At 38.2% G+C, this 25,377-nt stretch overlaps 1 protein-coding gene across 3 annotated transcripts in view; it reads left to right on the top strand.

The window, feature by feature from the left end:
• The window catches only part of PLD1 (phospholipase D1), a 179,337-nt gene extending 156,775 nt beyond the window's left edge, over positions 1 to 22,562 (top strand). For all 3 annotated transcript variants that reach the window (XM_063442682.1, XM_063442681.1, XM_063442680.1), the window contains exons 19-26: positions 6,284 to 6,394; positions 8,457 to 8,545; positions 10,471 to 10,584; positions 12,716 to 12,765; positions 15,893 to 16,027; positions 18,770 to 18,923; positions 20,118 to 20,235; positions 21,733 to 22,562. In XM_063442682.1, the coding sequence (XP_063298752.1) occupies positions 6,284 to 6,394; positions 8,457 to 8,545; positions 10,471 to 10,584; positions 12,716 to 12,765; positions 15,893 to 16,027; positions 18,770 to 18,923; positions 20,118 to 20,235; positions 21,733 to 21,957 (996 nt within the window). In that variant the 3' untranslated portion in view covers positions 21,958 to 22,562. The remainder of the gene's footprint in view (positions 1 to 6,283; positions 6,395 to 8,456; positions 8,546 to 10,470; positions 10,585 to 12,715; positions 12,766 to 15,892; positions 16,028 to 18,769; positions 18,924 to 20,117; positions 20,236 to 21,732) is intronic.
• The last annotated feature ends 2,815 nt before the right edge of the window (positions 22,563 to 25,377 follow it).

Genomic DNA, 25,377 nt, shown 5'->3' with positions numbered 1-25,377 from the left:
GGCATATTTAGTAACAGCACAATTTTTTAAGATTGGTAAACATAATTTGCGGAATATAACAACATAGAGTTAATGTTAATGTGTTAAAAGAGTAGTTTCCGATCTGGTCGTAGGATTAGTTTTGGCATGAGTGCTTGTGATCTAGAGTGAGCGTGTAAGTGGAGGCATGGTGTGCGCTTGTGTGTCGCTTGTGTCGAGGTCTAGTGGGGACCGTGCCCTTTAGGGGTGTAGGTCGATATGTCTTTGTTGCGGGGGTACAGGGAAACCCCCTTTATAGGCCATGTGGGTGTCTATAAGGCAATTTAGAAGGAAGGGCAAGTGCATATCCTAGGCTGCCGTAGGCAATTATAGTTAACGGTGGATACTGACGTGTAACCTGTTGTAACCTGGTGTGGTATTTGAACAGCTCCTTGTTAAAACCCGCATTGTGAGGTACACGAAATGGAGCTTGGGGGGAAGTAGGTAGTGGAAGGAGCCAGCGTATCCGGGATATGCACGGTTTTGGCGGAGGGTGGCCGCCGTGTAACGTTCCTGCTTTATGCGTGCAGGAAACCCTGAATTATACGTCATTATAGGCCTGTGCGTGTGAAACAACATACAACTTATTAGTATGAATAGAAATGAGAACATGAAAAAAATTAAAACAGCAAAAAAATAAAAACAACAGTCCTGGTTCAGGTGGTCTTAATCTCAGGTGCGCCCCTAGAAACTTGAACAAATGGGACAATATTGGCTGGATCCCAAGTAGTAGTGGTCGAGGAGGTTAGGAGTCCCATAGCTGCTAGGACAGTGTCCATCTCTGCGATGTCTGCTCCTTTATATTCCTTGCCCTGGGATTGTATGAGGAGTACGTGTGATGGTCCCCAACGGTACGTCACTCCTTTGGCTGTTAATGTCGCTGTAAGTGGTCGAAGAGACTTTCGCCATTGCAGGGTTGTGCATGAAAGATCAGAGTAGAACGTTCAGTCCATGTCTTTAAAGCGGTAGGGATTTTTCCCCTTGATGGCACCCATAAAAGCAGCCTTATCTTGCCCATTTTGAAATTTGACCAGGCGGTCACCTGTTGCAAATCTTGCGAGTTGTGGTGGCTTTGCCAGGCGGAACATGCCATCTAGCTGTATCCCTTTAGCTTGCTTAGGGGATAGGAGGGCCGCAAAAAGCATTCTCAGGAGATGGGGAAGTTCAGCTGGGGCTACGGTATCTGAGAGGCCTCTTATTTTGATGTGCTTCCACCTCTTTTTTTCTTCCATAGCTGCTAGTTGGTGGGTGAGTGTAGTGTGAGCTGAGGAAAGATCTTTGACCTGATTCTGGAGCTCTATCATTTGTGCTGCCTGTGTCTGGGTGGTTTGCTCCACTGCTGGTAGGCGATCAGTGAACCCCTTAACAACCTCCCTTACATGGGAGATCTCCGTGGAGAGCAACTGGCTTAAGTCAGAGAGGAGAGAGGTCAGTATCTCCGTGGTGACTGGGAGATCCGCCGTCGGTTGTTTGGGTTTGGAAGGCCCCTTATGGCCCAGAGTCTCAGGGCAGTGAAGGGACATGTCGTCCGAGCTCTCTGAGTATTCATCGAAGTCAGCCGCTATGTTGGATCCCGTCGTGCCATGAGGCCTTTTCAACAGGTCGCCTTTATCTGCTGTGGAGGGGGGTTAGCAGGTTGTCTGCAGTGTGATGGGGTGCTTTGTGAGGCTGAATTTGGGCTTTTTAAGGTTGCGGTCATCAGAGAGCAGTAGATGTGCGACCGTTCATGACGAGAGCTGGCTCCGCCCCTTATGCATCCAGTTTTATACTCAGATTTTACCATATTTTTCCTCTCTCTTCCAACTTGATTTGACATTGCACCTTTACTGGCATGCATTTCTTGTTGGTGTTCCCATGTTCTGTGATATGTTTGTCCTTGTTCGGAATCGCAAGAAAGAGCCAAGGAATGTATTTTGAATGACAGGTGTCACGGCAAGGGTGCATAATTCATCATTGCACTATAGAATATTGTCCTTCAATGTAATTTGTGTAGTGCATAGATAATCTGCCTGCCTGGTAGAGGTGGTATTGTCAATGTCAAAAGGGGTTAATTTGATTGTATGGAAGGTTTATAGCCTTAATTACTTTTGAAGCTGGGAACCCCACAGAGGTCAGATGACAGAAGGGGTAATGTAAATTGCATAGGAATGTGAAAAGGGAAAGACATCCTGTGGTTAATCAAAGGCCCTGCGAGGTGTGAGATTCTACACTAGAAAAGCCTGAAGGTCTGGCTTCAGGCATATGGCATGTACCTCTTAATTGATGAGTCAATCTCTTTGATATGTTAATGGCCATTAGCCTTGTTCCAGTATCATATCCAAAAGAAAAAAAATAATATTTACCCACAGATTAATAATTAAGCCTCATTTCTGTTGTATTTGTAATGTGACAAGCACCATCTTCTAAACAAGCCCAAGCATGAGTGGCATAACTTAACCAAAAGGGGAAGGGTTTGTGATGTCCGCCATAGTGGGTTGCAAGTAAGAAGTGTGACATGTATATGGAATGGGAAAATAATAACAAATTCATAGATGCAATTCTTATTTCTGTGGCAGGTACATAAGAAAAGATAGAGCCTAATGTTTCCATTTGAATTGATGTGGGTCTAGACACAAGGGGGTGGTCACTTAGTATCTCTATAGATACGCCTTAACTCCACCTCTGGGTGAGGTGTGGTAATCCACAGGGTACATCTCTAATGATCCTGAAGGGTGCATGAGTCCCCATCTTTCCTATCAGAGACCCCGTGGGGCAGAAGTATTTACCTTGAAGAACAGAGTAAGTGTTTAGGACTTTTTGTTGTTTTTTCCCTTTGTTTTTATCTGTTGTTGGTGTAAATAATTTTGATTGCCATCTATATTTTTGTATGCACTGTGACTATTTTTTGCTCATAATAAATATTCCTTTATTAAGTTCTGCCTTTGTTTGGTAAAGCATCATGTTACCTGAAGAGACTAATTTGTATTTTTGCAATTCCTTATATATTGTGCTAAGTTGTATTTGGTGGGTTTTTATTATTGATTTATTTGGGGAACCAAGGCACCCTATTTATAAATTGTCTTGGTGTTGGCAGTGTAAAAATAGTAAGTTATATTATCATGCTTACGTGTGGGTGATGTTAAGTGGGATTTTATCATTATATACGGTCTAGTGCAGATAAATAGTGAACTTTAACCTTTTCACCACCACAACTATGTCATGCACACTCTTGAAGTAGGGTGCGTTCGTGACAACAGGAACGTTTAATGTACTGTTCTACCATATTCATAAACCTTGCATTATTCATTCTGGATTAACAGATTAGATTGTCTCTTTAGGTAGTATAAAACTTTCAGCAGCACTGTGCTAAAACTAGACTTTGATGTCCATTGGTGCGCTAGTCATACTTTATTAAATGTGTGTGTGTGTGTGTATGTTTGCTGCTTGTGTTGTGTAAGGTTGCTTCAATTGCTTTGTATGGTTGTATTGTGTAAGTGAGCTGTTATATTGTGTATGTGTGCAAACAATTTGTGTTATATGTATGCATGTTGGCTGTGTATCATGTTATGTGTGTGAATGTGGCTGTGTATTAAATGTAAGGTTGCATGGTTGATTGTGTGGGTGGGTGATATGTTGTGTTTGTGTGTGTGTGGTGGCTGCTTGGGGTATTGTGTGTTGTAGGTGTTGTTTATGGTGTTGTATAAGTGTATGGGGGTTGTCAGTGGTGTTTTTTGTGAAAGTTGAGTTTACATGTGTGGAAGGTTTTCTCTGCAGCTGTATGTTTGGCTGTGTGAGAGGCTTCTCTGGGATTCAGTGGGGAGTGGGCTGGGCAGGTACATATCAAGTGAAAGGGCTGTGTTGACTGCTGCAGGCTTCTGTCCTCCAGTGCGGATACCCCATCACAAGTGCTGGGAGGAAGTGATCTGAGATCACTTCCTCCAAGCACTGCAATGCGTAAATTGATTAACATTCAGTTGGTACTAGCAGATAGGCCAGCTCCAGGAGAGATCCTCAGATCTTTCCAGCCTGTTTGGGTCGGCAGCCTTACCTGTCATGCATGGGTGTCATAGGTCGCTGACCACTGGTATAAAACTTCTTCTACCCAGTCCGACATGTAGACAATCTCCAGCTATGCATACATTCAATTTAAAGAGCATCAGTTTGAAGCACGGATTTGAGGTGGGTTAATTCACTAAACTTGTATTTTTTCACTAAACATGCATTAGAATTTAGTCTAGCACTTGTTGAATTGCTTTCTCTCTGAGCAATCCCTTGTCATCATTCTTCACTTGCCCTAGTGTCCATACATAATTTTCAGCTCACCTCCTACCATCTGTATCCACCTTTGAATTCCCTCTGGCCCTGAATCAGGAATGGTTATCTCACAAATGGGAAAAAGGAAGCTGTTCTGCAACATTCAGTGAATGGAATCCTCAGTCAGTGTCGTATATTAATCCAGGTGCATTATCTGTACATGATACATATTTTACATAAATCACTAGTACTACTCTGTTTAATATTAAAATCACCTTCTGCTGAAACAGGGAATAGACAGAATAGGCGTGCAATTAATGCACAGGTAAAAACTGGTGCTATTCTGGAGCAAAATGCTAAATAAGGACCAGTTACCATGGGAACCAATAGAATGTGTCTCAGTATTTTCTACAGTGTTTTTTTTTTTTTTTGTATTGATCTATGAATTTGTAAGGCTTACAGATACTGTCAATGAAATAGAACTGCGTTAATTTTGGCTGAAAATCTGCAGTTAAAAAATAAACACCAAAATATTTGTGAATTATGGTACTGTGTTGCAGTGGTGTACGTGGCCCTCATTTTAAAGCTAGCTGAATTAACAAGATAGTTTGCAGATCATGGACAGGGTGATTTAAAGTGACTTCTGGGCTAGTATCCAGTGGTTGGAGATGCTATCCAGACATTGGCACTCTCCATGGAGAAGTGGGTGTCTCCTCTTTAGCAATGAAATAAACTATGCTTCCAGACAGATGGAGAGACCTGCAGCAGATGGAAAATGGAAACGTCAGCCCAGTGACAGCCGCCTTCATATTATACAAAATCTTTTCCTATTGCTGCTGGGAAACATTGTATCCAAATATTGTTCTCCTCCAAAGCAGAGGCTAGGGGAAAGTGCAGCGTGCCAAGAAACATAAAACAGCCTGACAAGGTAGCTACACCAAGTACTCACTCACAGCACTTCTATTCGTCAGTGTGTGCAAACAAGACATTTTCTCGTGTAGTTTTACATTTGAAGGCACATTGGCTTATAGTACTGACTGTCGGATCTGTTTACAAGAAATCAAAATTAAAGCGACACTATAGTCACCAAAACAACTTTAGTTTAATGAAGCACCTTTGGTGTATAGATCATGCCCCTGTGGTCTCACTGCTCAATTCTCTGCCATTTAAAAGTTAAATCACTTTGTTTATACAGCCCTAGTCACACCTCCCTGCATGTCACTTGTATATCCTTCCTAAACACTTCCTGTAAATAGGGATCAAAACTTTATTCTTCCTTTACTGCAAATTCTATTTTACCCCTTAAGGACCAAACCTCTGGAATAAAAGGGAATCATGACATGTTACACGTCATGTGTCCTTAAGGGGTTAAATTAGGATTTTGTATTTTTCTTGCTTTGTGAATTCCATGCTACAGCCTGCAGGAGTCTCCTGTATGTGATGTTATGGTTTTAAAGAACCCAAAAGCATGGCCAAATAATATGCATTAAACAATACATTACGTATTTAAATCATTACTCTTTTTAGGGCTATAGTGTATGTAACATACTTTACATATTTCATAACTGTGAATATTATTACATGCATGCTTGTTAGAAGACAGAGAAAATAATAAAGTGTAAAGGTGGCAAATGAAAAAATCACAGAGGGCATAACAATAATCTTCAAGCCCTGCTTTGGGAACTTTCAGACATCATCTGAGAGACTGAGCCCACTGCCAAATATATTGCAGGACAGCAGGGAAGCTACTGCCAGTTTGTCGGGTGGGCATGCACTCTCTCCCCTAAGATGATTTTCAGAGTCCTGTTGTTACTGAAGCTGCTCTATGAGCTTGTAATAAAACTGAAGGCTGCTTTAGCAAGCTGCAAATTCAACTGGCCTGAGCTAAGTGGGACTGAAGTCTACATATGTTGCATAATTCATATTGTGGTGCTGTTAAATGTTTATAGTGTTTACCTATTGTACAGTGCTGTAGTATATGCTGGCGCTATATAAATAATTGTATAAACGCTGCTGTTTTCTTGCTTGCCAGGTTCTTCGCTCTGCTGCTGATTGGTCAGCTGGTATTAAATACCATGAAGAGTCTATACACGCTGCATATGTGCATGTGATTGAACACAGCAAACACTACATTTACATTGAGGTAATTAAGAAATATTAGTCTGATACGGTTTTTTATTTATTTATTTGTTTGCATATATTTTAAGAATGTTCAAAATTCACTCTATCCCAAACGTTTTCTCTTTTTTCACCATGTGTAAAAATAAATATATATACACACTGATCTACCCCTATATGGCCACCTGCCTGATAGCGTGTAGTTCCCCGTCATGCTGCCAGAACAGCTCTAATGCATTGAGGCATGGACTCCACAAGACCTGTGAACGTGTCCTGTGGTATCTGGGACCAAGTCATTAGCAGCAGATCCTTTAAGCCCTGCAAGTTGCTGGGTGAGGCCCCCATGGATGGGCTTTGTTTTTCCGCACATCACACAGATGCTCAATTGGCTTCAGATCTGAGGAATTTGGAGGACATGGCAACACCTTGAACTTTTTGTTGTGTTACTCAAAAATACCTGACCAATTTTTGCAGTGTGGCAGGGTGCATTATCCAGCTGAAAGAGGCCACTGCCATGATGGTGAACACCATTGCCATGAAGGAGTGTACATGGTCTGCAACAATCTCTAGGGATTTGGTACGTATCAAGATTTGTAGAAAAATTGAAGTTATAGGGAGAAAGTGTCAGGTTGCTATGTAAAGGCTGGGGGGTAACTTAAGTAAACAAGAATAAAGACCACTCAAAACAAGTAAAGTGGACTTTCATGAAGAAATAAGGAACCCATATATAATATGCAAAATTACTCAAATTAAAAATTAACGTTTAATAGTACATTAAAATAGTAAATAAAATAATATGAGAAAAATAGTGATGGTACATAAAGAACCCATCTACTATATCATCAAGAAGGTCTGTATTTTGTGTGAAGTTAATATATAAACAATGTAGTTGCCAAACATGTATCCAGTTCGGGAGAAAAATAGGCAGGGAGAAAGAAACAAAAGTATCTGTAGATCGATATAAATTGGCAAAGAGGTTTAAGAGAGGCAAACAGAGCAGTTGAATTTCTATGAGCCTTTGAGGGCACCCCTATGGCTGCTGAAATAGATAAATAGATCGATGCCAATTCGCAAAAAGGTTTCAGAGAGGCAAACAGAGCAGTAATATTTCTATGTGCCTTCGAGGGCACACTTACGGCTGCTGAAATAAGTACGTATCAAAGTAACATCCGCATGAATGCAAGGACCCAAGGTTTCCCAGTAGAACATTGCCCGAAGTATAACATTGTCTCCGCTGACCTGCCTTCTTCCCATAGTGCATCCTGCTGCCATCTATTCCCCAGGTAAACATTGCACCTGGCTATCCACCTGAGCTAAACGAAAATATGATTCATCAGACCAGGCAACCTTCCTCCATTGCTCCATGGTCCAGTTCTGACTCTCACATCCCCACTGAATGCTCTTTGGCGATGGACTGGCAATGCAATCTGGGTTCTAACACCTTTCTATTATGTCCAGCATTAAGTTTTTCAGCAATTTGAGCTACAGTCGGACCAGACAATTGTCAATGTCAGGAAGTTTTTTTTTGTTTGTTTTTTTGTCTTGCCCATGTTTCTGGCTTCCAACACATGAAATTTAAGAACTGACTGTTCACTTGCTGCCTAATATATCCCACCAATTGACCGGTGACATTGTAATGATATAATTAATGTATTATACCTGTCAGTGGTTTCAATGTTGTGGCTGATCAGTGTAGACCTTTTAACACGAACAGGAGACCTTATCCATGGCTTGAGATCCAGAGCTCATCCAATTATGCTGTTTGTCCTTTCCCAGCACTCAGGACCACCACAGCATTGCTTATCCTCAATGAGTGTCTTCTCAGATTGCAGTGGACCTCACAGAGGACTGCAGTACATACTTGAAAAGAGTCAGACAAATACAGTTCCCTCATAGGCCCTCCTCTTTTCCTTTTTTTAAAATTATTAAACTAGATGTATTATAAAATATGAAGTTCCTTTATTAATGGTGCTACTCACTTAAACGCACCCTCTTTACTTACCATCAGCACTTCATTTTAGAAGACATTTTCATGTTACTAACATTGAGTATATCATCATTTTTAAATGTTTTCCTTCTATATACAGAACCAGTTTTTTATTAGTTGTGCCGACAATAAGACCGTTTTTAACAAGATTGGGGATACCATTGCTCAGAGGATACTTAAAGCTCACAGGTAAAGTGTCCTGTATTTCACTGTTACAATTTTCGTTCATATGTCACCAAGTTAAAATGTGAATGGTTCATACAGATGTTTATAAAAAAAATAAATAAAAAAAATAGCAACCTAGCTGCATGACTAGGGCAAGGGAAATGCAATGTATTAAAATGTGACTTTTTAACTCTTTACCATTTTGCAGCAATGTAAAAACCATGGTGAGCTGCTAGCGCCATCTTGTGTTGGAAATGGCAATGCCAGTGTAATTATTTTGTCCATCACTATTTATCATAACCCAGTCATGCCTAAAGTTAAATGAGGCAAATAACTCTGACAGTTAGGTGGAAGATAGAATATTTTATTCATTCATCATAAGTTGACATGTCAACTTAAAACCAGTATATTTCATGCCTGGAATACATGTGTCATTTACAACAAAATAAACATAGAAAATCACGTGCAAAGGGTGTGTATGAGATCTTTGGACTAATAATTTCTAATATATATGTTCTGATGTAAACTGTTAGTTCAATATATAATGTTGCATATATATATATGCATATATGCATATAGTAGTTACTATTCAATGCTGCCAGTGTGACTAATGTTTAAGTAATTGATTCCCCTAGCGTAAAATAGTCTAATTGAATATTTTTTAATTGCACGATCTATGTGTATGGTTGCACTTTTATTATTGTTGATATATGTCACCATGGTGATGACCATGGAGTCAGAGGCTTCACAAGTGTGGTGAGTTATCGTTATCTGTATGGTATATATGTGGGTTTATTTGTCTGCACAGTATGTCCTGACGAAAGCTTGAGGGGATCAAGCTGAAACGTTGACACCTTTGATGTTTTAGTGAGTAAAATAAAAGTTACATTTTATCAAGTCCCTGGAGTGCTATCTTTGAATCTTCCGTTGTATTTTGGCTGACAAGCACCGGGCATTGGACTACGGATCAGGTGGAGTGCAAGATTATTTGGTTTTTTGCATATATATATATATATATATTTTTTTTTTTCAATCTTAAATATAAGTAGATATAATATTTCTCTAATATGTACTTTATATTCCATTTTATTTTACACAGAACATTAAATCACATCATATAACATTGTGTACAAGCTTATTTATGTGCTTTTGAGACTGTATAGAGAGATTCATATAAAAAGTCTACTATTTTATGTTTATGTATTGCTTATATTGAATTGTAACTGTCATTTTAATTTATCTGCGTTATGTTTGCTTGTTCTTGATATTATTTGTCTTTTGTTCTTGAACATCAATCTAAATGTTACATTTGTTCTTTTATCCTTCTTTATGTGCCTTTGTTTTGTCAATGTGCTGGGAGTTGTAGGAGTATTCCTAGATGTAATTAAGGTATCACTTTAATAAGCTTTTTATATAATTCAATACGGTGTCTAACATTCCAAATGATGTATCTACATAAGTCACCATCAAAGTCTATGGAAATTTTAGTAGATTTGGAAAATTTGGAACGTTTTTCTAAATGTATTGAGTTATTTAGAAAGCTTATTAAATCGAGGTGTGTGTATATCTTCAGCTTCTGTCTGTTTTCATCCTATTTACCCTAAATACTATTTTATATAGTGGGAACATATGTTAACTGAACCATGTACAGCGGGCTATTTCTCTGTGGCTGCTGTACACTCCTGGAGGTAGAATTGTCATAAAAACAAAATAATGAGCACTCAAGAATCTGGTTGATCCTAAAAATGTTACCTATGTTGATAATTTAATTAGCCGAACACGAGCGCAATGCATCCTAGATCTTGATGAGCACCTATTTATAAAGAGATCGCATTGGGCCCCGTATGCATGATTTAAAATATTGCAATTGAGGAGTAACTATAATGAGACTGGACATGAGGAAAGTTTCTATAACTGCAGCTTAAATTCTCCCCCATTCTCTGTACTAGGGAGAGCAAGAGGTATCGTGTGTATGTGATCACACCTCTGCTGCCGGGATTTGAAGGCGACATCTCTCGAGGAGGAGGCAATGCTTTGCAGGCAGTTATGCATTTCAACTACAGGTTAATCCAACTAACTTTAATAATATCTATGTGTTTTAAAAAAATGTTTTTAAATAAAACTTCAGGTGTGGAATCAGTATGAATACATACCAGCGTACACCATTCTTATTTATTTGTTTTCTGCACCAACACCTTGAAACATAGGAATGAGAGTGAAAGAGCAAAAAACGAGAAGACAAACATAAAAGAGAAAAGTAGAATAAAGAGAGAGAGTAACTAGTTTTTGCTAAATGGGTGACTTGATTTTAAAACGGTTTATGTAGGATATATATCCCAAATCTTGGGATACTTATTAGTTGAACTTTCTCGAAGATTTTCATGTTTCGTTTATTACAGTGAATTGCACCCACCATGAAAGATTTTGAAATAGGAGGCAGGAGGAGTCTTTGAAATAGGAGGCTCACAGTACTATTAACTTCTTAACATCCAAAGAGTTTATAATATAGATAGAGAGAGAGGCAGACAGTACCAACATCATAGGGATATGGCTGTTGTTCCAGGAAGTTGTGATGCTATGCGATCTACCTGGGGAGATATTTTTTCCCCTAACCATGTTACATCGCTCTGACAGTGCAGATCTGTTACCTGACTTACTGTCGACACACTGACACTCCCGTACAGCAGTACTGGGATGGTGTGATATATCCGGTCAGCCTGCAAGGAATATAGTCAGATCCAGATGCAGGGTGGGAAAAAAAATCATGATTTAAAAATAAAAAAAACCCTAAAAAATGTATTTTTTTAAAAAAAAAATTATCAGATTTTTTTTTAGCGAAATGCATTCAGAGCTAAAATCCAACTAAAGATATTTTTCATATAAGATGCAGTATAATTCAAAGGTTATTCAGCATGAAATAGGGATTAGTTATGTAGCATTAGGTTGAATATTAAATGCAATATTGACATTTTGGGTAAGTAAATTCCTTTAATCCTAGTTACTTGAACGTGTGTCTGCAGAGATAGCATACACTTTTTTACATTAAATGTTATATAATTTACTTTAAAGCGTTAGTCCAAGCACCATGACCACCTCAGTGATTTAGTTATTTGAAGTTGTTATAGTACTTGGAGTCTGTATATGCAGCTTATCAATACGAAACAGTGCTCGTACTGATATATTTTATATTATATGTGGTGTGTGTCTGTGTGTGTGTGTGTATATATATATATATCGTGTATATATGATCACACCACTGCTGCCGTGATTTGAAGGTGACTTTTTTTTTTTTTTAAAAACAATTCTTAACTACATAGGGCACAATATTGAAGCCCTATGTTGCTAGACAGGCCTAAAAAATGCTTGCCACTGCAAGCTTGGAGGGTCCATGGCACACGTACCATGGGGGAATTTATACTTGTCGGGGCTGAATTTTTAATCGCTAGTGGGGAGTGGAAATTGTGAGCCCCTGAAATATAAATTTAAAGATAGAGAGCTATACTGTATTATAATATCATTTGTACCATAACTTTAAAACATTTAAAGCGGCTCTGTCACCTTCCAGCATCTTTAAATATTTGAAAGTCCACCGATATTGACATCGCCGCTCCAGGTGAAGAGATCTGGGGGCATAGCAAGGCTCAGTTACAGTTACCTGATGCTGTCCCCTGTGGGCTCTGCCAATTTCCATTGTTTGTGCAATTAGAATGTTTAAGGAAAACTCCTCTGAACCGTGGCATTTCCCAGAGTTATTATCTTGTGATGAGCAGCACAATTCCTTATTCCCACAATAACAATCATCAGAACTTGACCTTGGTAAGCGCTGCCTTTTGTCAAGTTTTATAAATGTAAGGCTTTAGTATAAGCTGTCTTTGTTCGATTGTATCTGACATGCTCAAAAACATTTTTGGGGTTACAGAGCTGTTTTAAGTAATTTTCAAAACCATGTTTATGAATCCTTTTCAGCAGTTTTTGATGATTTACCCATATCCTCATTGTGACGATGAAGTTAAATTCAATGTGTCTGCTGTAATTATCACCTTAATAACAACTTCTTCAGTTCTGAATTTCTTTGTATACTGGGGGTAGTAGTGACTTCTTCACAGGACTGTTTTTTTGTTTGTTTTTTCATGATTTTCTGGACTTTATCCATCATGTTTACTGATTGCTTTCATGGTGATAAATAATTTACAGGACCATTTGCAGAGGAGACAATTCCATCATCGGGCAGTTGAAAGCAGAAAGTGAGTGATTGCTGCAGTTTTATTTATTGTTGTGCGCTGGTGAATATATTCAATCAGACTAGAAAACGACAAACCAGTATGTTAGCTGAAATCTTCTTCTGAAACTTATTGTATTTCATTGATTTTTGTGTTGAACAGTAACATATAATTTTATCACAGCAAAACGCATTTTGAAATGTTACTGAATTTTTGTTCCAGCGTTAAGTGTCCTTTTGTAGCAACAGCAGACCAGTAAATTGTGTTGGCTACTAGAAGCCAGTGTTTGCTGTAAAACTGTTGCTAAACAAAGTTCAGAAAGATTGCTGCAACTTTCTAAAATTATGCTCATTTGATCAATCAGCTACTTAATCCTCTTCCTCTTTCAGCCGCCACAAACATTACCCAAATGACCAAGCTTTTTAAGTGTCGTTTCCTTAGCAGGTCCGATTCAGGCTTAGATTTAAACACTAGGGACATATTTATCAGAGTACTCAGAAAAGTGGCGGTTAAATGTAAGGATTATGTTTGTATTTATTAAAGTAATCCAAAAAGTAATTGTTTCCTTAATTTAAATTCTGCCGTTTTCCATAGAAATCCCAGAAAACTACCAGAATTGTAGTGGAGGGAAAAATCCAGCTACTTTTCTGTCGGAAAGTCTTTAATCTGTTGCATAGTGCATATTAAAAAAAGTAAAAAAAAAATACAATAGTTTAAAAATTTAGATGTAAAAGTGTCGGTGAAACTTTCATAAATCTTCTTCTAAATATCTGAGTGGAGGCTGGATAGATGGACAGATTGATACATATAGTGGTATAGAGAGAGTGCAATATTGACCACATTGTATAAATTATTAATGTAATTGTCACTCCTGCAATTTAACCGCAGTTGCCTTCAGGGCTGCCATCAGAAATTTTAGGGCCCCTGACACAGCTTAAGATCTGGGCCCCCGGGGCCAGCCCCGAGTCCGCCCACAAGGATGAAGTGTGTGTGTGTGTATAGTGGATGCGGTATGTGTGTCATGGATGCAGTGTGTATAGTGGATGCGGTATGTGTGTCATGGATACAGTGTGTATAGTGGATGCAGTATGTGTGTCATGGATGCAGTGTATATAGTGGATGCAGATTGTACGTTTTGTGTAATGTTTGTATGCATGCATTAGATGCAGAGTGTGTGTATAGTGAATGCAGAGTGTGTGTTTTTGTAGTGGATGTAGTGTGTTTGTAGTGAATGTAGTGTGTTTGTAGTGAGTGAAACGTGTGTTTAGTGAATGTAGTGTGTGTGTCTGTGTGTGTAGTGCAAAGTGTGTTTAGTGAATGTAGTGTGTGTGTGTAGTACAAAGTGTGTTTAGTGAATGTAGTGCGTGTGTAGTGCAGAGTGTGTTTAGTGAATGTAGTGTTTGTAGTGAGTGCAGAGTGTATAGTGAATGTAGTGCAGAGTGTGTTCAGTGAATGTAGTGGGTGTGTAGTGCAAAATGTGTATAGTGAATGTAGTGTGTGTGTGTGTGTAGAGCAAAATGTGTATAGTGAATGTAGTGTGCGTCTGTAGTGCAAAGTGTGTTTAGTGAATGTAGTGTGTGTGTGTAGTGCAGAGTGTGTTTAGTAAATGTAGTGTTTGTAGTGAGTGCAGAGTGTGTTTAGTGAATGTAGTGTATGTAGTGTATGTGTAGTGCAGAGTGTGTTTAGTAAATGTAGTGCAGAGTGTGTTAGTGAACAGTGCAGGGGGCAGGAGCTGCAGTGGGAGCAGGGGGGTAGGGGATGCAGTGGGAGCATGGGGTAGGGGATGCAGTGGGAGCAGGGGGTAGGGGATGCAGTGGGAGCAGGGGGTAGGGGATGCAGTGGGAGCAGGGGACATAGGGGATGCAGTGGGAGCAGGGGACATAGGGGATGCAGTGTGAGCAGGGGGGGTAGGGGATGCAGTGGGAGCAGGGGGGGTAGGGGATGCAGTGGGAGCAAGGGGGGGTAGGGGCTCCCAAAACCCTCCCAAACCTTACCTCTCTGGTGGTCCTCTTCTGAAGGAACCTCACAATGCTGACATGCTGCCTGTAAGTCTGCTCAGGGCAGCTCCGCACAGCTCACTCTGCACTGTGACTGGTGATGTCACTTCCTACAGAACAAGCTGCACGGAGCTGCCCTGAGCAGTTACAGGCAGCTCAGTGAGGCTGTGTTTGGAGACAGGCACACTGAGGGGCAGCCTAGTGGGGTCTTTGGGAGGGCCCTATAGCTGTCCCTCAGTGTGCCCTGCACGGAGGAGATGATTAGTAGAAGCAGGGGCCCGCGGACGGCTATGCGGGCCCCTTGCTGAGTGCAGGCTGGCTGGGGAGATTAACTCCCCAGCTCAGCCATTACTTACTGCAGCAGTATGTGGGGCTCGGGCCCCCCAGGACCGCCGGGCCCATGACAACTGTTATGGTTGTCATGCCCTGATGGCGGCCCTGGTTGCCTTCATGATCCCTCCTCCAACATACAATAATTGTGCTATGTGACTGTATTGATGAAATATTTACTCTGCATATATCCCTTGCTTTTGTTTGCCATGCTTTTGAACCGTTGTGTTGATGGCTTTTTTTTTTTTTGTGGCACTCCTGGTCAAACCATTATCCCTGGTTTTCTGACTTTATTTTTACATGAATGTGATGTTGCGGAGACCTATATAGTAACTTTTTTTTATACGATGTGTTATCGTTGTGAAAAGCTCTTTATATTACAAACCATATTTCTGATAGCTATATTAGGCAGCCCACGTGTTAGTAAGTCACCGCTGATCTATATGTTTGTTAGTAATTTTTCAAACAAAACAAGTGCAACTACCAAAAGTATTTTGGTTTACAACTTACACATTAATTCATTTCCAAATTGTTGTTTTTTTTTTTTTAATAAGCTGCAATAATTGCCTTATAGAGGATATGTGTATAAATTAAGACCATTAAAGTGTCAGAGGGCAGCACACGGTCTGTGAATATATTCTATAAAAACTCACTTTTCCCCAGGGCAAATCATTAATAACGAATAGTTCAATCCTCTATAAGAATGAGCGAGGACCTTTTACCGCTTTGTGATACACGGCTACATATGTGCACCTTGATTTTACCAGTGCGTTTAGTAAGAGAAGATGCCATTTCAAATTAACTAAAAAATATCCACTTTCTAGTTGGCGATCAGTGGATAAACTACATCTCGTTCTGTGGACTTCGCACGCATGCAGAACTGGAAGGAAACCTTGTTACAGAGCTGATTTATGTTCACAGCAAGTTACTTATTGCTGACGATAACACGGTCATCATTGGTAAGTCAATTGTTACAGAGTATTGTATCGTGGTAATTACAATTTTAGAATTAAACATGGGACTGGGGGCATCTATACTATTTTGAAGACCCACTTTTTGTCCAAAAAGAATAATTTTATCACCTTGAATTTTGCTACTTCTATATTTTAACCTAAATTTATATGACACAAGGAATGCTAAAACATTGCAAATAAAAATAGATATTTTTTTTTTTTGGTGAGATAACATAGTTGGTAAAGGCTCCCATGCAGCCAGTACATATCCACTTTACCTACCAGCCTGCCTTGCACCCTGGGAAATGTAGTTTATAGACATAGATTAGATAAATTACTGTCCTAAAATCTAGTTTGTATTTACATTTATTTGTGTAAAGCTACGTCAAGCAGTCCTAAATCAATGTACAGTGCAGGTAAGATTAAACTGCAAATCTTTTACCATCATAAAACTGACAATTGTAATGTATCCGCTCTTTTAGTCAATGTATTCTGCAAAATAAAGCACGTTTTAGCATGCTTGAAGAGTGGGCTAACTGTCAAAAAGCGGTCCATCTGTCTTGAATCAAAGTCAAGTTTAGCAATTAAACTTGACGAACCTGTTATCTGTTCTTTGAAGAACACGGAGTGCTTTGAAATTTGAAATATTTTTGGCATTGTCTGTATTTCATCATCACATTTTTCTGCAGATATATTCATAACAATGTAGCTTTCCAGAAAATGAAGAGTGGAAGTAAAATTCACAATTATAAATTGGTGATGTTTAAGAAAAATCCATAGAATCCATGTTAGAAAACATTCTTAGTGCATCTCTATTAAAGGGGTAAGGTCATACAAGCTCTCATTACTGCCTCTGACCTCGAGCAGCACAATTACCTGGAATCCTTCACTACGAAACCTTAACATGTTGCTACCTGTTCTGAAACCCAGAATTGGGGAGGTTTTGGATAATACAATTCTCAATAACTCCATTATTATTATTATTACATGTATGCCTGGGAAACATAAGTAAATGTAATATCATTTTGACATTTTATTAATTACAAATTTTAGGTATGTCTGTTTTTGTTTTATTATCCAAAGCTACCAAGAATACCGTGTTTTGCATTGCAGATGTGTAAAATGGGCTTATGCTGGACTTCAATAACTTATAGAAATAAAAAAAAGTCATTAACCCCAAATTATGGGAAATACTGAATTCCAAAAGGAGCAAAGTTTTACACATAAAAAAGCCACATATGAAAATTTTTTTTGACCATTTATAGACTGTACATTAATTGCATCAATCAATTCGTACAGTAAGCTTACAGGTTGTCAATAATTTATACTCCGTACAAATACATATTGAAGGTATTGGTAAAGTTCCTACTGTTTCAACACCCTGTGACTATGGAAATATGTAATTGTCGGATTGAAGAGGTAGAAACTGATTGGAGAACGTAACGCTATAAATAAAGAATAGAATTCTAAGTACGTTACCTGTACAATAATAGTTTTATTATGCTAAGTATAATCGTGTATATCATTGGCGCTAAGGTCTTGTTAATGGCTGTAATACATCTATTATTTTACACTTCTATAATTTCTCTTAAAGTGAGGTTTATTTGAAATCCCACTTAAAGATCTCCCTCTAACTGTTTCTAACTGGTAAAATTAAAAACTCAATGATCTTATTCAGACGTATTAATTGCCCTGTAAAATACTAATTAAATTAGTGAAAGGCAATTTGAATGCGCGCAGCGCGTAACATAACCAATGCAAACTGAGCCATATGGCTGCTGCTTATTGGAGATATGCTGCATTATTACAATATGTTACACATGGGATTGGCATATATGGCTCCTTATTACATAATCATTTTGACTGTGCACATTTAATATGTAGGGAATTGATAGTCCAAATATCTCTGGTTTTAATCAGTTTGCCATGATGGAATCTTTTAAATCATCCAATGTTTATTTGCGAAGTGTGCACCTATCTATTTATGCATTATATCATCACTTTACTTACTGTGTCCCAATACATACCACTGCTGAGTGATGTGATGGCCTGACAGTCACTTCTAAATAAGGTCATAGGCATGCTTACGGGATGGGCTGCATATTCTAAGCTATACAAAAAAATTATGAATAGTGTGTTAACTGCAGTACTGATATTATACAAAAAAAAAAAAAATAACACCAGTGCAACCCTAATGAAAACCATTGCATAAGCAGCAGAGGTTAGATACAAAGAACAAAATACACACACATCAGGCACAACTTGTTGGATTCACCCAGGAGACCTCCGAAATGTGACAAAGAGAAAAGATATTCACTACAGTTTGAACTTATTTGTTATCTTTTTAAGTAAATTTCATTGATTTAAAAATGTATGCCGTCTTTAACCCCTTAAGGACCAAACTTCTGGAATAAAAGGGAATCATGACATATCACACATGTCATGTGTCCTTAACCCCTTAAGGACACATGACATGTGTGACACGTCATGATTCCATTTTATTCCAGAAGTTTGGTCCTTAAGGGGTTAAGGGGTTAAAATAAATAAATAATATAAATCAAGTTAATATATCTATATATATTTAATATATATATAACCATTCAAAAAATGAAAAAAAAAAATGAATGGCACAATTATGGGCAAACTGGTTAATTGTGATTTCACTTTGTTAATAGATGTGTCGTTTTGTAAATATCCCTGTGTGTTTTTCTATGCTAATAAGTGAAATCATCTCTAACTTCTTTCCAGGTTCTGCTAATATTAACGACCGCAGTATGATGGGAAAGCGTGACAGCGAGTTGGCAATTATTGTACAAGACAGTGAAACCGTTGCCTCGGTCATGGATGGTGAAATTTACCAAGCTGGGAAATTTGCCCTGTCACTTCGGATGCATTGTTTCAAGTACGTCAAGTCTCATACAGTAAACAAGACTAAAACAGAATATAAAACTGTTCTTGTTAACTCTAATCTTCTACTGAAACCTATATTAGTGTGTACATTGCTGCCTAGTAACACCTCTAGTGGCTGTCACTCACGCGACCACTAAGCGGGGCTTCCTGGGTCAGTGTTGCCGCCGATGCACGTTAGCCTCCTAATGCTTTTCTAGATTGGCTGAGATCATCAAGTGTGATGATCTCAGCCAAGGGGGCAGAGCAGGGTCGGAGCCAGCTTTAAGTGTGGACAAAATATACTTTTAGATCTCTTTATTACTTGGCTACCTTTTTTTGCACATTGCACTTTGAGTAGTACATTTTTACATTTATAGGAGAGTACTGTATACTAATGGAGGGTGTTCCTTAGGGATTTTCCTCCTTTCCTTTCTTTTTAATTTTCCCTATAGTTTTAAAGGGACACTCTAGGCACTGAGACCACTTTAGCTCATTGAAGTGGTCTGGGTGTAGTGATCATGTCCCCTTAACCCCACAATGTTAATTATTGTGCAGCACGGACGTTCAGCATCTCCACACTCTGCATGGAGGAGCTGAACACGTTCCTCATAGATTTAATGCATCTCTATGAGGAAAGGCTGATTGGCGCAGCGATTTGCCATGCATTCACATACTTTTCCTGAGATTGTCAATTCTGATGTCCTCAACCAAGGAGGTGGGCAGGGGCAGGGCCAGCCACGGCAGACCCATGCAACGCTGGATTAAAGGTGAATTTATTAACATTTCAAAGAGTGCCAAGGGGTGCCGAGGCCTAAATTGCTCTTTTAACACTATAATGACAGCAATACATTTTGTATTCATATCTTTTAGTGTCCCTTTAAATCCTGTACATGCATTTCTTCACCTCTAATATAGACTAAGTATAGTTTTAGACCAATGTCTATACAGTTCTAGCCAACAGGTAGCGTTCAAACTTTTCATGAACTAAATATCCATTGGTCCTTAGTGATATTTTAGGTAGATGAAATTTGGCAGAGCATCTTGAGGGTTGAAGCTGGATAGCCACTCCAGAACTACCTGTACCCTTCTATACAGATTTAGATTCCTTTTTGCTTGTGATGGCTTGAAAACATTCCAGTTAGTATTTGTGCTAAAGTAACAGTGTATAATATACTATCATAAAACAATATGTAACTTTCTCTTGTAGGCTGATTCTCGGCTGTCTAAATGACCCCTCTGTTAATATCCAGGATCCTGTAAGCGACAAATTTTTCAAAGAGGTGTGGGTTGCAACTTCAGCTCGCAATACAACTATTTTTGAAAAGGTGAGACATACTTCAGTAAACAATTCTTGAATTTTGATATATATGGGTCTATAATGCCTTACGGTAGTCAAACAATGTTTAAAATGTCTATTGGCTTCCAACAAAATATGGGTCCTTTCTATATTCTCCATGTTTTTGTTTTTTTAAAGTTATTGTATTTATATTGCAGTTACTGAATAAATCTACATTTTAAATGTATTTTGGCATCTGTTATTAACTGTGCGATATCCATTACCAATAATCACAGAGCAGATTTAACAATGTCTACTAATAATAATTATACTCGGGTGGAAGGACTGATTTGCACTTTTTATCACTGTAATTTGTGCATAAGATTCACAAATAGTTACGTGATTGTTTTTTTTGTTCCACAATCAGATAATAAATGAAGAAAAAAACTGCACTCCTGTAGAATCCAACACAATTTCATGAGGGATTGCCATGAAAGTGATAATTTAGAAAAGAAAATTAGCCATGTATGGCAGAGATCAGACCACATGTAGTGACATAGAATGGAGGGAAAAGCCCACAAACCTGAACACATAAGAAGGTTGAAGGACAGTAGAATGAGAAGGAAACTGGATGTGTGTCTACTTCAGCAGAACTGCAGTCTTGTCTCCCCCCCCCCCCCCACTGCTTCATGTGTTTAGGTGTATGAACTTCTCATTTTCCTTTTTATGTCACTACATTTTTCAACACCTGTGGCCTGATCTCGCCCATTTATGACTAATTTTGTTTTGAATAAAGCTTCACCTTCAATGGAACTTCCTTGTCAAACTTGGTTGCTTCATGAGCGCAGTTCAAGTGTTTTATGCCTTATCTGTACATTTTTCAGAGATAAAGACTAAGTATATCTGCTATTTTTTTTGTTATCCTAGTAGATAATATAAAATGATTTGCCAATTTTTTTTGTTTTTTAAACTTTTCCCATCTTACATCTATTGACAAAGTTTGAAGCATAGACTAACCTCCATTATGCGGACCTCCCTAAACATTCTGTTGGACTGAACGAGAGTATTGATTAGATTCTATTTTTTAAACCCTCTTTTTTTTTTTTTTTTGTCAGCCCTTATTACTACATGTAAAATAAATGGTGCCTGATCTCAAGTTAATCACAATCATCAGTGAAGTTACACACCTGGGAAAACCAATTAACATTTTGGCAGAACTAGCAGGAAGAGAAGCCCACAATTTTAAATATCCCTTTTACTCAACAATAATCTTAAAACTAGAAACATTTTAAAATATTTTTTTTCTATTTTAAATGCAGATTGTGATAATGAAATGCATTTTGTTGTGTACAACAGGAAGAACATTTTTTCACCTACTATTGGCCTTTCAAGTTGGCTACTTTCAAACTAACTGCTAATTTTAACTTTCCCAACTAAACATTGTTAAAAGACAAGCCTTTGTTGGAGGAAATGGTATGTAAAGTTTATAACTGAAGACCTTTGACTTTTCCTTTCTTAATGTTTCATTATGTCCACCATCATATAGGTTTTCAGATGTCTTCCTAATGATGAAATACACCTCTTTGCTCATCTAAATGACTATGTCACCAAGCAAGGGCTTACAACAGTGGATCGTGTGAAAGCACAAGAAGAATTACAGAGGATCCGAGGATTTGTGGTACAATTACCTTTCTTCTTCCTTGCTGGGGAAAACCTCCTGCCATCGGTTGGAACAAAGGAGTCTATAGTTCCTATGGAAACATGGACATGAGCATGCCTTATAGTCACTTTTTAATTTGAAAGAAAGGAAAGAGATTTCAGGAAATGTCAAGAAGCAAGATATTGCATTAAGACTTCAAGAGGGCATGGAAAACTGTGAAAAAAAATGTAAAAGAATGTCCCTTAGACTTAAAACATTGTGTTCAAATTGTGTCAGAGCAGTTTATTTTTTAGGGTTTTATTAATTGTTTTTAATTATTTATATATGATATTGTTCACTAATTTTTATTGCTATTTTTAGGACCATCACGTATTTTTATTTAACCAGCGCAAGCGACACGGTACCAGAATCTCGTAAATACACAATGTCTGAAGTGTTAGATTATATTTTAATATATTTAGTCATTCCATATGTGCCAGCATGTTCTATAGCCATAGGAGAGTCCTTATAATATGTTAGTACAAGTGAGAGAGAATGAATTTAAACTAGTGTCGAAGGCTGTATAATATAATGTCTTGTTGTAACCCAGGGTATAAAGATTCCAGTACAGTAACTCGATACAATAAATAACTCCGTATGGTAACTCAATTAGGAACCCTGAGATTCCTTAAACCCTACTAAGCTGCTGTGCAATTTGTTTCTGTTAAGTTCCAAATGTAAGGAAGTTGCATCAATGCTTTGTGTTAATGTCTAGAACTATGAATGAGGCTCTCTGCTAACTGTCACTCTCATCAGATGTTCCACACACAGGATAGCGTCCCTGATTGATGGAGTGGCTGGATGCAATGCTACCATGATGTTTGGATGAGGAACAAATGCTATGCAACCATACAGTTCATAAAGCCAAATATAGCAAATTATTTTTCTATCTATACATTTGCTAGCAGTGTGGCTAGCCAATTATACAGATGAAAAATGGATGCCGTTTAAAGTGACACTAAGCTAATGTGTCATTAAGACAGGTACACTTAAGTGACTTTTTTTTATTTACTTTAAAATCTTAACAATATTTCCATATATTTAGTAAAACTTTAGTACAATTTACCTGAAAGAAAGAAAAGGATATAAAATGAGTAAAGTTTCTCAGAGGCAGCCATCTTGAAATCTTATCACCATTTAAAAACCTCTTTAACTAAACATTTCCTGAGTTAAATTCCTAATTTCCACCTGCTAAGATGGTATGATTTGCCCAAGCAGTCTTCTAGGTCAGTTAGAAGAAAGGCAGAAATATTGCAGAGTAAACTCACTGTGTCTAAAGGCAAATCAAAGACACATAGTTTACTTAAAAAATGCAAGCAACCATTGTAATGGTTGTAATGGTTGTAATAGTTTTTTTTTTTTCAGCTGAGAAACGATAAATGTAAGTTTTGCTAATTTTCATGTGCAAGTGCGCATTACCAATTTGAGCATGTGTGCGATGACATATTACACTTACATGTACCTAACAGTCCTCCCAAAGAAAACTATAGGCAGAAAAGGATTGGCTGACATATCTCAGCCACTCTCGAGTTTGTTACGAGAGAAGGCTCAGAGCCTAGCCATTTGATATTCACAGACACAGTTATTGCTTTATTCATTGTAGCTGCAATACATGCTGTCCCTTTAAACCAAAGTTGGTGAATGTGTCTGAGATGTACAGGAGTTTTCCTGGCCGTGCTTACTGAGTATTACCACAGTCAGAGCCTTATGGAGAGCTGTATGTTATTATGTCAGTAACTGTGTAAAGGGTTCATTAGAAATTAGGTAGGCATGGGATATTTGCTATCCAGTGCATACAGTTTCAATGCTGCTCTCTCATCTACGGTAATTTGCATTATAGTCATGCTTAATAGTATCTCATGGTGCTTTCTATTACATGCATCATTGCTCTAATGTTCCATTGACCAGATCATCACATCAACATTGTCGTATAATGCAATATGGCATCTTAATGTTGCATGAATTATTTTTATTGGAGGGAAGAGGACATCGCTTCCTGTTGTGCATACAGTAAATGATGCTGTAAAACCATTGTATTTGGTAATGCTCTCCAAAATAATTCCCTAATGCTAGGTAAATGGCAGCAATCTAATCTAGAAAATTATTAGTGTGTGTTTTATTTTTCTTGTAGTACATTTCATTCATTGAACAAGGTTCATTGATAGATAATTATTTTTTTTTTTTCGTTACTCTTTCGAAGCCGAATGCTGGAGAATTGAATAATAATGTTAAAATATCAATTTAATTGTCTTTTTTTCCTTGTAATGTAAAACTTTCATTTTATTTAAACTGTTAGAAAATGATGAGCCAATGTCTTACTGATGCAGATACCTCCAGCCACAGCTGGGCTAGTTGCTTATTGTTGTTGGTCTGCGACTTCTACCTTAGCAGATAACTAAATATTATTATGTACTTTAATTCTAATGTCAAAAGGATCTTCATGGCCTGTCCGGTTTCCGATGATGTAGACGTTTGTAATATATGACCAAGTATCTAAAAGTGAATATCTAATTGTTCTTAATGTAAAATACTGAATATTTAATTTAGTATGGTAACAAATGTTAATCAACCTAATATTTCACTATCTTCAGTGCATTAGAGTAAGTGTAGGGGAGCTCTTGAGCTGCTGTAAATGTATATATCTCCCATGATGCATTGCCGTCCTGCAGTCCCTCGATATCTGGAGAGCTTGTTAATTTTTACCCTGTATTAATGGTATACATGTTCAAATTAAGTTTTTAATGCCACTTATCCCTTCTGTGAAGGGCAGTCCACAGAAACTGTCTCCTACGTTCTGCCAAACTCCTTGTCATTGTAATTATATGTTGATCTTAAAATATATTTGTTAAAACCATTAATTAAAATATAATTCAATGCAGCTCGCTTCTGTATTTTTATTTATTCGGAAAGACATCAACAGAAATCGCAACAAAGTTATTCCAGGTGATGGTCTAACTGTGACACATTTAATTTTCGATAACCAAATGTTTTATTATAGTGTAATATTGTCATAGTAGTACTCATGTACTACTATGTGTCAGCAAGATAATGAAAACCATTACACTCCTATGTGTCAAAACCTACAGAGCTAAAGCACATTGACATAATAACAATCTGCTCACTTTGACTCCTTATCTACTTCTCCTGGCCAGTCCAAACATAGGAGCCGGGCTGTCAGTAGGTGGTACAAGCCATATATGTAAGGGGCCCAGGCCGGCTGGTGTGAGTAGAGTGCTGAGTAGTCCGGTTTCGGAGATATACTGTGAACTAAAGCGTGAGGAAGTCCCTTTAAGGGCTGTATTGACAGACCTCACTTCTCTCCTGCACAGCATCAGTGGGAGGAAGTTGTCAGATCACTTCTTCTCAGCTCAAGGAGTAAATAGAAGCCCTGTGCAATGCACTTCTTGGAAAGCATCTATCTACCCAGTTGGATCCCAGGAAAGTCTCCCTCCTCCCTCACAAAGGCAGGCAGAGAATAGTGTGGCTAAGACA

This window comes from Pelobates fuscus, chromosome 2, assembly GCF_036172605.1.
Source record: "Pelobates fuscus isolate aPelFus1 chromosome 2, aPelFus1.pri, whole genome shotgun sequence".
NCBI lineage: Eukaryota > Metazoa > Chordata > Amphibia > Anura > Pelobatidae > Pelobates > Pelobates fuscus.
The sequence above is the reverse complement of the archived record's forward strand: the minus strand, read 5'-3'. Positions and strand labels throughout refer to the sequence as shown.